At 42.3% G+C, this 14,028-nt stretch overlaps 3 protein-coding genes across 3 annotated transcripts; 2 read left to right on the top strand and 1 right to left on the bottom strand.

The window, feature by feature from the left end:
- On the top strand, positions 444-2,606 carry LOC8054287 (LIM domain-containing protein WLIM2a). The gene is made up of 5 exons (XM_002468082.2): positions 444-972; positions 1,318-1,423; positions 1,522-1,559; positions 1,649-1,738; positions 2,110-2,606. Exons 1-5 carry the CDS (start codon positions 841-843, stop codon positions 2,335-2,337), a joined length of 594 nt encoding a protein of 197 aa, XP_002468127.1. The 5' UTR covers positions 444-840; the 3' UTR covers positions 2,338-2,606.
- LOC8081530 (cytosolic enolase 3) lies at positions 3,354-7,633 on the bottom strand. Its single transcript, XM_002465457.2, has 11 exons — positions 7,071-7,633; positions 6,656-6,727; positions 6,440-6,556; positions 6,171-6,251; positions 5,764-5,840; positions 5,546-5,649; positions 4,976-5,074; positions 4,799-4,884; positions 4,646-4,732; positions 3,860-4,057; positions 3,354-3,757 (listed from the first exon to the last, which is right to left on the bottom strand). The coding sequence occupies exons 1-11, from the start codon at positions 7,503-7,505 to the stop codon at positions 3,680-3,682; spliced, it is 1,434 nt and encodes a 477-aa protein (XP_002465502.1). The 5' UTR covers positions 7,506-7,633; the 3' UTR covers positions 3,354-3,679.
- On the top strand, positions 7,807-8,762 carry LOC8081529 (17.9 kDa class I heat shock protein). Its single transcript, XM_002468081.2, has one exon. It carries the CDS (start codon positions 8,044-8,046, stop codon positions 8,518-8,520), a length of 477 nt encoding a protein of 158 aa, XP_002468126.1. The 5' UTR covers positions 7,807-8,043; the 3' UTR covers positions 8,521-8,762.

Here is a 14,028-nt window from a genome sequence, read left to right as displayed (position 1 = left end):
AGCCTATGTACTACGCGGTACGCCTCGTCCTTTCGGTCTCAATAAAAATTTGGATAAAAAAACTGTGGGAGAGAGGGCGAGTCGCGAGAGACTTCATCAATGCCAGCCAGTGCCAGAACCAATCACGAAGAAACAAGAGGATAGTCCGACGAGGCAGCCGGAAAAAGGCTGGCCGACGTGGGCCGCACCGCGCCTGCCCGCGCAATAATATCTCGTCTCCCCGCCAGCCGCCACGCCACAGATCCTGACGCCTGGGTCCCGCTCGCACCCCCCCTCCACCCATGCGACCAGGGCTCGCTTCTCCCGTACTTCTACCCGGTCCCCCCACCGCAGCTGCGGAACTCCTTACTCGCCGACACGTGGGTCCCAACCGGCGGTGGCCCCGCCACCAGTGACCCGAGCCCTCAGAGCATCCTGTGCGCGGAGCTTCCTCCTCGAATGCGCACTAATGGTGGTAGTAATAATTGCTCACTAGTTTAATGAGCAGCAGCACGGCACTGTGCTGTGCCTCCATCATCATCATCCGATTCCCACATCCCTCGTCGTCGCTTGTTTGTTGCCGCTGCTGCTGCCTTTTCCTTTCCGCCGCGGCAAAAGTGAGGCGCGGGCGGGCGAGCTGGGGGAGAGGGAGACGAACCCATCATAATTCCATCGGTGCTCCTGCGTATATAAGCGCGGCAATCGGGACGCCGGGCGAGGAGGTGTTCATTCCTCATCCATCCCACGCCACGCGCGCGCAGGCCAAGGCCGGATCGGGCTCTCAGTCAGATCTCGCCCGGCGGCCACGACCCGAGAGAGAGAGAGAGAGAAAGAGGGGGGTTGGCCGGCGATCGGGAGAAGATGTTTAGCGGGACGCAGCAGAAGTGCAAGGTGTGCACCAAGACGGTGTACCCGATGGACCAGCTCTCCACCGACGGCGTCGCCTTCCACCGCTCCTGCTTCAAGTGCCAGCACTGCAAGTCCACCCTCTCCGTACGTTCCCTTGCGCATGTTCTCTTGTGATGGGTAGGTGGATGGATCTGTAGGGGCAATGCCATGTAGCATCGGGTAGTAGATCTGCGAATGGTCGCCGCGAACGGATCTGGTGCGAGTTTCCTAGTATCAGGAAAATTCTGTATGCGCAGAAGAGATCATGATTTTGTCCGTTTCCCATTTGCTAACTTGGTAAAACAGAGAGGATTAGGCAGGAAATCGATGCAAATGAAAACTCCATTTTGATCTTCTGTTTAGGACGACCTGTCGATGTATGTCTAGGCAAAGATAAGCAGTTGTGTAAGGTCTGACAGCCTCCGTCTTCATCCTTTTCGCCTTCGATAGCTGAGCAACTATTCCTCGTTCGAAGGAGTGCCGTACTGCAAGGCCCATTTCGAGCAGCTGTTCAAGGAGACCGGGAGTTACAACAAGAGCTTCCAATCACAATCACGTACGCTTTCATTCAGTACCGAGCATTGACATGAAAATACAAGTTTTTGTGTTCCTGTGATCTGATGCAGTGATGTGCTCGTGGTTTTCTTCTTTCAGCCGCAAAGATTACTCCGGAAAAGTTGGCCCCTGAGCTGGTGAGTGCTAGTCTGTACGCTTTAGTCTTTGTCTCATTGTATTCTTGAAATGGAGAAGTAAACAGTTTCGTTCAAAATCTGCTATCCAGACCAGATCACCAAGCAAAGCTGCAAGGATGTTTTCAGGAACACAAGACAAGTGTGCGACTTGCGGTAAAACCGCATATCCTCTTGAGAAGGTAATTTTGATCACATTATGCATTTTTACTTTTCATTATTTCCTTTCAATTTTTTGGGATGTAGCTTGTGAAACTCTGGTATCTAATTCAGTAGTTCCTCAAGGTCAATATGTGCTATGGAAGATGTGGGTATCAATGGCTTTCACAACTGAACAAATATTTGTCCCCTTCTAGTCATGTTAACCTGGTCGCGCTGTCAACCTAAAATTTGCTCCATTTAACAATAAAATTATATCTTTGTTCATCTTAATTTGTCATTATCCTTTCTTGATTGCCTTGAATCATCAAAACTCTTTCTGATTGTTTTCCTTGAGCCAACAAAACATGTGGACAGTGGTGGTTCTAATGCATGGCTGTTAAAAACATTGCAGGTAACAGTTGAAGAAAAGGCATACCATAAGTCATGCTTCAAATGCTCCCACGGGGGCTGTGCGATTACACCTTCCAACTATGCAGCCTTGGAGGGCATCCTCTACTGCAAACACCATTTCTCTCAACTTTTCAAGGAGAAGGGAAGCTACAACCACTTGATCAAGTGTGCTTCGGTCAAGCGCGCTGCTGAAGCACAGCCAGAACAACCAGCCTCCGATTCCTCCTGATCGTGCCATTTCAACAGTGGGGGTTTGAAGGCGAGAGTTGGGAAGCCTCCTGTTTTTACTTAAAAACGCATGCTGTATGTCATTCATCTATGCCCTGAGGATACCGGACTATCTATTTTGGTATCCTTTGCTGTGCTAGCTGGATCACATCGGTGAACCATGGAACTGATGTCATTTCCAATGAAATTGTTGTGCATCAAGTAGTGAAATCTTCACTGGAATTGTTGTGCAAGTAATGAAATCGGGTATCTTGCCCTTATTGATCGATAGTCCTATGTTGTTTTGTTGTCTTGGGTACTATGCAGTCTGGTTTGGTATATGGTCATAATAAAAGGTTCTTTTCGGTTGAGTAAACTTTCTTCTCTATACATAGGCATAAGGTCGAAAAGCTACCCTGTTTTGGTAGGTTCATGCTCATGCCTCCAAGAAAGGGAAAGTGAAGAAGCTCTCTCAGGCAGGGTTAACGGTTACACTTGCAGCTAGCCGGGTTTATTCTTGTCCGGTCTTGTGCGCAGAGAACTGCCGACTGCAAGACATCCCTGTTGCTGGATTACGCTGAGCACACCTTATACGACCTACTTACATCATCTTACTATACTAACTCTGAATATGCTATAATTCACGGCTTTAAAGTTGTTGACACCACCTATAAATATTCCACTCAGAAGTCAGGATAAATAGAAAGGGCTAGATTGATTATGTGTGTATGTTCATCCATATACCCCTGTTATCACCTGTATTTCCACCTTTTAATTAAAAAAAGGATTTAAAAATCCTTATGCAAAGATTTTGGAAAATCAATTGTGACTGCCTTAATAAACCATAAACATACGGTACTATCCACAGTTAATCTCATCTAGGCAAAGTTGAATGTAAAAACAAAAGTATGCACTCATGCAAATAGTTTAGGTCATACCTGTAGTTCAAGCCAGAGACGTGAGCACTACCAAATAGTTTCATAACCTTGAAGAGAATCAACTATATGACTATGATATAAGAAAAAGGACCAGTTATACTAGAATGTAATGTAAATCACTTCTATTCCTCAAACCATCTTCTCAGGTTCTGTACTCATGTTTATAACCCATGCTATACACAAATTAAACAAATCCAAGTTGAACAACACAAAAAATGTAAACCCCACCACTGCATCCACTATGTATATGTTCGACAACAATGCCATCATCTAATACAAAATGGTGCATTTCACCACCCTATTTCCATATCCTTGCTGAGGATGAGCACACGCAATTGGACAAGACAACAAAGAAAAGTTAAAGTGGCTACATACGAAGCAGGTCAAGATTTCCAATTCTCCCCGCAACTCAAATGATACCACAGATTAGCTCGTGCTTACAGTTCTCCAATTCTCCCCTGCATAGACGCCTTCACTTCCAAGTTCTTCCTCTATTCTAAGCAGCTGCAAAGTCAACGCAAGGTTACCACAAGTCAGCTGTATTCATGGTGGTGTGTATGCTGTGTACTCGCATAGAAATATAAAGGATTCAACAGAAAGAAAAACCTGATTGTACTTAGTTAGACACTCTCCACGGCAGGGGGCACCGGCTTTGATCTGTCCGGCTGCAGCACCAACAGCCAGGTCAGCAATGAAAGAATCCTCAGTATCTCCAGACCTATGTGACACCACCACACCCCAATGAGCATCCTTTGCCTGCTTCACAACCTCTATGGCCTCAGTGACAGTGCCCACTTGATTTGCCTGCATATATAAAAATGTTATTAACAAACCAAACATGACAAGAAACAGTATAATAAGGGCCCCTAAGGAATATAGAAACTTTGCAGGCAGAGGTATGTTTCCTGCCAAAACCTATGAAATAATCGTGTTTGAAATAGGGCGTCAACAGAACCATATATGATCTTTAAGGGAGCAAGGTTGTAATGAAAATACACGTCCAAGCAAGAGGTTGTAACCACAATGTGCCTAGAGGCTTCAGCCTACTAGTTTAATTGCAAGTTTCTCAGCTTTCAGCAAATTCAAATAATATATGGATGATAAATGGAGACAAGCGGGTACTCTAGTGCAGAAAGCTTACAACTCAACTCAGACTACACAAAGCTTCATTTATAATGAACATTGAGAAGGAAGAGTAGCATTTTAATAAAGAATAAGTATGAGCATCCAAATACTGTCAAGTAGTAATTGTCAAATAAAGCATGCCTAATTCCAGATTTACATGTCGTGTGGTACTGTTACTTGTCACTCTCGAACTATTCCAATAACATGGATATATAACACAAACTAGCCCCAATAAGAAAGAATTTATATGGATGACTTGATACTTGCCTTGAGAACAAGAGCATTGCAAGTGTACTCACTAACTGCCCACTTAATGCGTTCGGGGTCAGACATCAACAAGTCATCCCCTGCAACCTGTAGATATTTCATACCATGAGCTACTCACGAACTAATAACTGAAAGTTAGAAGAAAAAAATCACCTGGCACAGCTCTAGAGTGGTCAATTTTTTTGAGTGCTCCCAGTCATCTTTATCAAAGGGCTGCTCAATGGAGACAAGCGGGTACTCTAGTGCAGAAAGTGGAGGAAAGAAATCAGCGTACTCGTGTTTATATGCTTCATGAAACTAAAATATGTAGAATAAAAAGAAAGATGATACCTGAACAAAGCTGGCTATAGATCTCAATCATATCATCAGCAGTTTTGAAGTTCTGCCCTGATTTCTTTGTTGACTTGAACTCTAGATCATATTTCTTTCCTGCAAAGAGTTGGGTGAACATAGCCATAAGCTAACTCATTCACATAGCAAATACAAAAGAACCCAATGCATTGACTATAGAATCAACTAACGTTCAGCCTCACTATTTCTAAGGTTCAAGATTGTACAGTATCTTGTCATCCCAGAGTATGTAGCAACATCGTTACAAGATTCCTGCTAGGTGGTTCTGACAGCATGTTTTCAATGGCAATGGCTGGTTCTAGTGTTTAGTAGCAACAATACTAAACAAATAGCAGGTAGCACAGAAAAAATGAGGCATAAATAATATGGATAGGGGCCTAAAAGTGAAAACACTGTGTGGAACTCTTCCAGTAAGCAGACACAACCAGAGCAGAATGATTACATCCTATCACCAAATTTCATAGTCTGTTTGATATTTTTAGTTCCAAGAGATAATTTTTGAACATTTACATAGTCCATGCATAGGCAATGCACTGCTTTTCTACTTACCTACACAAAAATCAGTAGCAGCAACATCAATTGCCAGTTTTATTCTCCCATTATATCCAGCCCTCTCTATTGCCGCAATAACAAGATCCAGGCCTTCAGATATGCTGAACATCAATAAAGCAACATAGATATGGCATATTGAAATCCATATGTAGGTCCCCAATTGGGAAAACAAGAAATGTGTGATATCAGAAAATAGTAAATAGTTTCTCACTTGCCTGGAAATATTTGGAGCAAACCCACCATGATCTCCAATGTTGCAGCTGTCTGAGCCACATTTCTCCAAGATAATATCCTGTAAAATTAATTATTCAGTAAGTAAATATCTACAAAAGTGAGCAAACCTTTCTGGCAGTCTGAAGGCAGAACTTGTAAGAGCTAAGAGGTCTATAATGTCAGTACTTTACCTCAACGACAACCGACCCAAATGAATTAATAGTAGCTAAATTCAGAACGGGAAAAAAAGAGAGAAGGAATCAGAAAGGCTGAGTGCAAGGTTAGTTTTTTATTGAACAGAATCTTATGATGTCTGATGAACATCCTGAACCAAGTATGAGTGGAAAACAACACTTATGTTGCTAACATATAGATATCTGTACCACAGATTGTTAGAAGTGAAGGCTACCTTCAGATGGTGATAGGTCTCTGAACCCATCTGCATTGCTTCTTCAAAATTCTTAGCACCAACAGGAAGGACCATAATTTCCTACAAATAAGAAAGGTTTATAGTTACTCCAGAACTACAGTTAAACATGTTGATATGGTTGATATACATGAACAACTAACTATCTTAATATGTTTCTCTTTAGGCAAAAGATGACTCAATCACTCAAGTGGACAAAATAAGGGAATAATGCCTTCAACTTCTCAGATTCTAAAGGTTTGGAGGAATACTTGAATGGGAAGACCATTTCCAGCATGCTTTCCACCATTAATGACTGTAATTGCAGGGACAGGAAGAGTTGTAGCGGTTTTGCCAACAAGATCTGCTATATGCTTGTAGAGTGGAACCTGCACGGCAACAAGCATCCAATAATCCGACAATAAGAATTCTGTGCGGTGGCATGACATATTTCTCAAATTATGATGATTTTAGCAGAAAAGCAGCACCTCTTTTTCAGCAGCACCAGCTTTGCAAGCTGCAATTGACACTGCCAGCATAGCATTTGCTCCAAGCTCAGCCTGCATTTCGCACAATATAATAGCCATTTCCATTTGGATAAAATCTATTTGTCAGAAATAAGGGAACGGAATCAAGATACAAAAAAATTTGAGGCAGTAGTGGTAAGTGGAAACACAAGTACAGTGAAAAGAACAGCATTAGGAGTACTTCCGAACAGACAAATATAACCGAAATAATTAGTGTCCCATACTGCCCCTAAATTGACTATATACCCAATGTAAAGAATTGCTTGAGCATATGAAGCCATCAGTTGTTTGTGTATAGCATGGGTTTGGCAATGCAGAATTCAGGAACAAAAAACACAGAGGGAGTAAAAAGGGAAAGGATCTCCGAGTGTTCCACCTTGTGGCGCGCCTTGTCCAAGTCCATGATGGCCTGGTCGATCTGCGCCTGCTGCTGCGGATCCATCCCAACGAGCGCCTCCGACACCTTGTCGTTGATCACCCGCACCGCGTCGGCGACCGCCCTGGCGAGGATCTTCCGCCTCTCGGAGCCCCCGGCCGCGTCGGCGGCGGCGCCCTCGGGCGCGCCCGCGCCGGCCGCGGATGCTCGGTGCACGGCCTTGTTGGTGTGCAACTCGACCTCAACGGCCGGCGCGCCGTGCCCGTCAAGGATCTGGCGCGCCCGCACCCTCGTGATCACGGCGGGCGCCGCCCGCCGCATGTGGCCCGCGATGAAGAGCACCGGGTCGGGGACCTTGGCGCGGACCGCCGCGTTCACGGCCTCCTCGATCTTGCGCGAGAGCAGGTGCTTCTCCAGGTACTCCTGCACCGACATGGCTGCCACGGCGGTGGAATTTTTTTCTTCTCCTCACGACTTCACCACGCCGTCCTCACCTCCCCGACGACTCCGCCGTCTCGAGTGCGTGCGGGGAGTCGCCTGAATCCGAAGTCCTGAACTAGGAAGACGAGACACAGAGGTCTGACCAGTGTGCACGCGTGGGCCTTGTTTGATGTTGGGCTGAATTGTTTTGGGTCACAAGGCTGGGCCTTGGCCCATGAACAAAATTACTAGAAGCCCAGCTACTTTCGATCTAGAAGAGAGAGACCCACTGGATAGCTCTAGCTTTCTCCACGCTCGAATCTAGCGGCGTCGGGTCCATGCTCGAACACGTGAGAACTCTCCAGAAACGACTTTCTCCTCCACTTCTTCACTATCGCTTTTCCTCTATAAAAGCTCCCCACGCCCCAGCGACGAGGAATCGAGACAGCACAAGCAGCGATCAGAAGCTCAAACAAATCGTTCGAACCTCTCAGCCCAAATCTCCAATTCGTAGTCGTAAGCTAGACTAGATAGGAGGCAAAATCGTTCGACCATGTCGCTGATCCGCCGCAGCAACGTGTTCGATCCCTTCTCCCTCGACCTCTGGGACCCCTTTGAGGGCTTCCCCTTCGGCTCCGGCGGGAGCAACAGTCTCTTCCCGTCGTTCCCGCGCACCAGCTCGGAGACCGCGGCCTTCGCTGGCGCGCGGATCGACTGGAAGGAGACTCCAGAGGCGCACGTGTTCAAGGCGGACGTCCCGGGGCTGAAGAAGGAGGAGGTCAAGGTGGAGGTTGAGGACGGCAACATCCTTCAGATCAGCGGCGAGCGCAACAAGGAGCAGGAGGAGAAGACGGACACCTGGCACCGCGTGGAGCGGAGCAGCGGCAGGTTCCTGCGCAGGTTCCGACTGCCTGAGAACGCCAAGACGGAGCAGATCAGGGCCGCCATGGAGAACGGCGTGCTTACAGTCACTGTGCCCAAGGAGGACGTCAAGAAGCCTGAGGTGAAGTCCATTCAGATCTCCGGCTAGACGTCAGTCCGCACGTCGGATCGTCGTGCCTGCGTGATTGGAGGAAACGGCAGTTCACCTCGGTCGTTCTGTGGAATAAATTTGGGTTAAAAGAATTATGAGTATGCTGGTAATGTGGTATGATGGTGGAATGTGGTAAAAAAAAACTCTGCGTCTCTTTGGTCCGGTGATGTATGAGCCTTTTTTTTCAGCAAGTGGTGTTTTTCTTTTACAATAAATCAATTAATAGTAATTCTGTATCTTGTGAGTTTTCTCTTTATCTAGAACTAGGCCTTGTTTGGTTCCACCAACTAAATTTTAGTTAGCTAAACTTTAGTTATTTTAGTAGCTAAAGTAACAAACACATTAACTAAAAGTAGTTTAAAAGTAGCTAAAATAGTTTAGTTCTATTAGTCACCTAGCTAAAATAATTTTAGCTAGCTAAAATTTATTTGGTGGAACCAAACAGGGCGCTAGTAAAACGAAAAAAGTCCGTTAGTAAAACGAAAAAAGTCCGTGTCTCCAAACAGCTTGTTTGGTAGACCTCTGTGGTTTTATCTTAAAAAGACTTTGGATCTTATGTGGAGCAGCAAGCTTCTCTAGATAGTGGAGTTGAAAGTCGTTTTGTGGATTGTCTTAAAAAGACTTTGGCTTAAAGGTCTTGTTTAGGTCTTGTTTAGTTTATCCTAAAAAATAAAAAGTTTTCAAGATTTTCTGTCACATCAAATTTTACGGTACATGCATAAAGCATTAAATATAAATGAAAATAAAAACTAATTATATATCTGTAAATCACGAGATGAATTTTTTGATCCTAGTTAGTCTATAATTGAACAATATTTGCCATAAACAAACGAAAATGCTAAAAACAAGGCCTTTATCTAAAATCCAAGATTTCTTATCACATTGAATCTTATAGCTTTAAAAATTAAAAAATAAGTAATTATATAATTTATCTGTAATTTATAAGATGAATTTTTTATTTTAGTTGGTTAGATAATAATAATTACATACAAAGTAGTCTATGGTTATAGTTTATTTATGGTTGGATAATAATAATTAAATATAAACTAGTTATGGTTAGATAATAATAATTAAACTAGGAGAATACGCCGTAGGAATTTTAGATATTTTTTTAAAAAAATAGACTATTTATATTTATTATTATATGAATGAAATTATCTTAAATTAATTTTGTTGAATGATTTGATATATTAAACAGCTAAATACATGCTAGTAGACGAAGAAATAATTATCATAATTATATGTGCTAGTTGACTATAATTGTAAATTTTTATAGATTGTTGATGTGGATAGCTTGCATATTGAGATTTTAGAAATCTCTATAAGAATAGAAGATATGAACGAAAGTGTTATATTATCAAAATTTAAAAACTTTTTCTGACTCATGTGGAGCAGCAGCATTTCTAGCTCTGACTCATGTGGAGCAACAACATTTTTTAGCTCGTGGAACTGAATTTATTTTGTAAAATAGCTTCACTAGCAATTTTAAAACAATTTTGTTAGAGTTTGTGTGAAAGAGAAGGAGTTATATTTTTATAATTTTAGATCTTCTACACTTAATGAGGAGTTATATTTTTATGATTCTAGATCTTCTACACTTAACGAGGAGTTATATTTTTATGATTCTAGATCTTTTACACTTAACGAGGAGCCTAGATTGACATTTAGCTAGACACCTTGTAAAAAACTATAAGAAATTAAAGTAAGAGCTCTGCCAAATTAAACCATATATATAGATATGTCATATCTGAATGGGCATGAGATGCATATCATGAAATAAATGAAAGAAGAAAATGCCCTACAATGCCATGATGCCACACATGAACACAGTATTGTATAGAATCTTTGATAACACGAAAATAATTGCTACAGGTCGAACGCTTTATTGTTTTGACTTGAGATTGTTCGTCTCCTTTATGATCCTCTCTCTATAATCTATTTTTATCCTTTTGTCTCATATCTAACAACCATAGCTCACTAATCTAATCCATTCATTGTTGCCTAGAGAAGCACTAGATATACTCACGGAGGGTCTCCACATACTTCTATTGGCAGTTTATGAGATGCAGGGTTTCCTAGGGGCATGTGTAGGTATCCTGGAAGATTTCCACAAAGATCTTTAAGTTCACTCAGCTTTGAATTTGGTTGGGCGGGAGGTGCTCTAGCCATGTTTGCGCTGAATCAGCCAAGAACAAAGGGAGGTTGGCGGATAATGAAGTAGGCGTTATCCGTACCATTGGCTTGACAAACGAGCCAATAATCCTCGAGCCACAAGTCAGGGTTTGTTTTCTTAGAGTATCTTGGGATGTTTATAGGTGGTCGATACCATGGAGGGAAAGGCGTGTTGAGGATCTGCTGATCGAAAGCCCAGGGTCCCCACGGACCAAGGCTTAGGCTTTGGTCCGCCGCTGTCATAATGTCCATCGTGATGAGGGTGGTAGCCATGGCTGGCTTCCTTCCTCTTGTATTTTTGTCTGCGCCTACGAACATTTAGGGTATTACGTGCATCATGGTTGGGGCTAAGACGCTTATGTATCGGGGCCATGGTGAACCCCTCGCTGTCGCATGGCGGTTGGTGGACAAACACATCCCTGCCATGACATCCCAAATAAGGTAGCAATCCTTCCCTTCTCTCCCATTGGTTCCCATTCCTCACCTCTTGCATCTAAGAAACCAAGAGTACAAAAAGAAAGCTCTCTTCTTTTCAACTCTATCACTCTTAGTGTTTTGTGCTCCATTCAAGTGAAAGATCGAGTTCCAGTGTTTGATCTAAGAGCTTCAAGTGGATCTCCTCCCTCTCCTCTCCCTCTCCTAGTCCATGGCTTATTCTGAAAGAGGATTGAGGGGATCCCTAGGTGCATTTGTGATTGCAAACTTTTGTGGCACTAGGTGATTCTTGCAGTTTTGGATTTCTTGTTACTCTTGGTGATTATCGTCATCTAGATGGTTGGTGCTTTGTGGATTAGTAAGGGGATTTGGTGATTTTGTCTACCCACAATCAAGGATTTATTTATGAGGGGTTCTTGGGCTTATTCCCCGATGGAGCCCCAAAAGTCACTCTAATAAATTGCTCATGTCATTGAGCTACCTCGCTTGTGGGTAGGTTTTTACGGCGCCCATTTGTTGGGCTAGGTTTGTGAAATATCTATTAGCCGCTGAACCACCAAGTGTTGGTCGACACAATGGGGACTAGTGTGTCACTAACCACGTGAACCTTGGGATAAAAATCTTATCTCAATTGCAGTTGGTATTCTCCTGATGATTGATATATATATATATTGTGATTGGTTCATTCCTCTCCACGGCTGTATAAATTTCTACTCTCTTATTTTCTTTCCGCAAATTAGTTGTGACAAGCTCTTTAGTGTAATTAGTCTTGAGAGCTTGTCTTGCTTGAGTTAGTATCTCCATCTAGTGAGCTCTATGGTGTAGCTAGTTGTGAGAGCTCATAGTGACTTAGCCTTTGTTTGTCTAGAGATCATAGCAACTAGAATAATTTAATAGGTGGCTTACAACCCTTGTAGAGCTAAAGCAAAATTGTGTTTACGCCTTTTGTTATACTAATCCTTTACTCTAGTGCTTTATAGAACTTTAAATAGACTATTCACCCCTTCTAGACATATTAGGACCTTTCAAGTAGTGTTGAAGCCATGATCACCATTTAATCAAGGTTTAACAACCTTTAGTGTCAAAAGATGGCTTAAGTTGTGTTCAACCATGTGGGGGGCAAACCACCATTCTTTGATGGTACATGCTATGATTATTGGAAGAGAAAAATAAAAAAAATATTTAGGTTCAATCAATGATCAAGTGTGGGATGTGACCGAGAGTGATTTTGTGATTCTTGATCCCACCAATATCACCAACCAAGATAAAGCAAATAAGCAATGCAACACTATGGCTTTCAACACTATATACAATGTAATTGATTCAAGGTGTTTGAGCAAATCAAGGATTGTGAGAGAGCAAGTGAAGCATGGAAGAGATTAGAGGAAACATATGAGGGCACGCTAGCCGTCAAGAGTACCGAGCTATACATTCTCAAGGACAAGTTGTCAAGCTTCAAGATAAAGGATGATGAGAGCATCCCGAAGATGTTTCATAGATTACAAGTTATTGTGAATGACTTGAAAAGCTTGGGTGAGAAGATAAATGATGATGATGTCTCTCATCAGTTCTTGATGTGCTTACCTCTAGGATTTGAGACATTAAGATTGATCATCATAAGAGGAGGATTGAAAAAACTTACTCCTAACCAAGTACTAGGTGATGTCATGACACAAGAGATACCACATGGAAAGGGATGGGGTTGACAGAAGGATGAGGACAATAAGAAGAAAAGTATGGCATTCAAGGCTAGCTCATCCAAGAACATGGGCAAGTTCAAGAAAGAAGAAACAAGTGAAGATGAGCAAGCAAGTGACACTGATGATGAAGCACTAGCTCTCTTCGTGCACAAGTTTGGCAAATTCATGAAGAAAAAGAGCTATGGTGCAAGAAAGAGAAGAGATTAAAATAATAGCAAAGAATATGTGAGAAGATGTGACAAGTGCAAGAGCAAGGATCATGTTATAGTGGATTGTTCCTACAACAGCGACAGTGATGAGAATGAGAAGAAGTGAGAAAAGAAAAGAAAGAAAAGAAGGAGAAGAAGGAGAAGAAAATGACATTCCAAAAGAAGAAGGGTGGTAGCTATGTGGTGACTTAGGATAGTGATACTTCTTTGGATAATGATGATTCTAGTGATGCTAATAAAAAAATCCAAGAAGAAGGCTTTTGCAAGCATCGCCATCAACAACAAATATTCTCTCTTTGACACTCCTTCGACATGCCTCATGTCAAAGCCCACTAAGATAAAATATGATAAAAGTGATGATTGTAGGAGTGATGATGATGATGATGATGAGTCAAAGGAGGAACTCATGGACATGTTGAAGAATGCCCATAGATGTCTTGAGATGAGAAAAGGAGTGCAAAGAATTGCAAAAATAGCTTAAAGCTCTCAAGCAATCCTTTGATGAGCTCGAAGCCTCTCATGAGAATCTAAAGGAAGACCGTGAAGAGTTTGGTGATGTTAACTCTAAGCTTGAAAAGGATCACTCCTCTCTCCTTGAGAAAGCCAAGAAAGAGAAAGTCATTGTGACTTGTGACAAGGGCTCTATATGTGATTTAATTAATGAATCTTTCTTTGAGCCTGTTGTTATTGCTTCCACTAACCCCAGTGGTAAAATTATAAATCAATAACGTGGTATTACTCTAGGTAAAATGATACAATGGTATAATTATCTATCCGCTTGTAGAATCATTCTTATTCATTTATATCTATATATTTATCTTTATAATTCTGTCTAGTCACATAAAATGAAAGAATAATACCGACATTACTTCTAGCTCAGTTTCTAGGGATAACAACCTAGATTTATGCTAAGAGGTATAGGTTGATAAAAGGTGGCTACTGTATTAGTGATATGCATTTAATTTATACCAACAATTCTCTAATTTAGG

This window comes from Sorghum bicolor, chromosome 1 (genome assembly GCF_000003195.3).
Source record: "Sorghum bicolor cultivar BTx623 chromosome 1, Sorghum_bicolor_NCBIv3, whole genome shotgun sequence".
Taxonomy (NCBI): domain Eukaryota; kingdom Viridiplantae; phylum Streptophyta; class Magnoliopsida; order Poales; family Poaceae; genus Sorghum; species Sorghum bicolor.
Note: the sequence above shows the minus strand (reverse complement) of the source record. Positions and strands in the feature narration are given on the sequence as shown.

Coding starts and splice junctions, on each gene's coding strand:
- LOC8054287 (XM_002468082.2), top strand. CDS start 841: ATGTTTAGCGGGACGCAGCAGAAGTGCAAGGTGTGCACCAAGACGGTG. Junction 973..1,317: donor ACTGCAAGTCCACCCTCTCC/GTACGTTCCCTT, acceptor CGCCTTCGATAG/CTGAGCAACTATTCCTCGTT. Junction 1,560..1,648: donor AAAAGTTGGCCCCTGAGCTG/GTGAGTGCTAGT, acceptor TCTGCTATCCAG/ACCAGATCACCAAGCAAAGC.
- LOC8081530 (XM_002465457.2), bottom strand. CDS start 7,505: ATGTCGGTGCAGGAGTACCTGGAGAAGCACCTGCTCTCGCGCAAGATC. Junction 6,728..7,070: donor TGGACAAGGCGCGCCACAAG/GTGGAACACTCG, acceptor TGCGAAATGCAG/GCTGAGCTTGGAGCAAATGC. Junction 4,058..4,645: donor GCAATGCTCTTGTTCTCAAG/GCAAGTATCAAG, acceptor TTATATATGCAG/GCAAATCAAGTGGGCACTGT.
- LOC8081529 (XM_002468081.2), top strand. CDS start 8,044: ATGTCGCTGATCCGCCGCAGCAACGTGTTCGATCCCTTCTCCCTCGAC.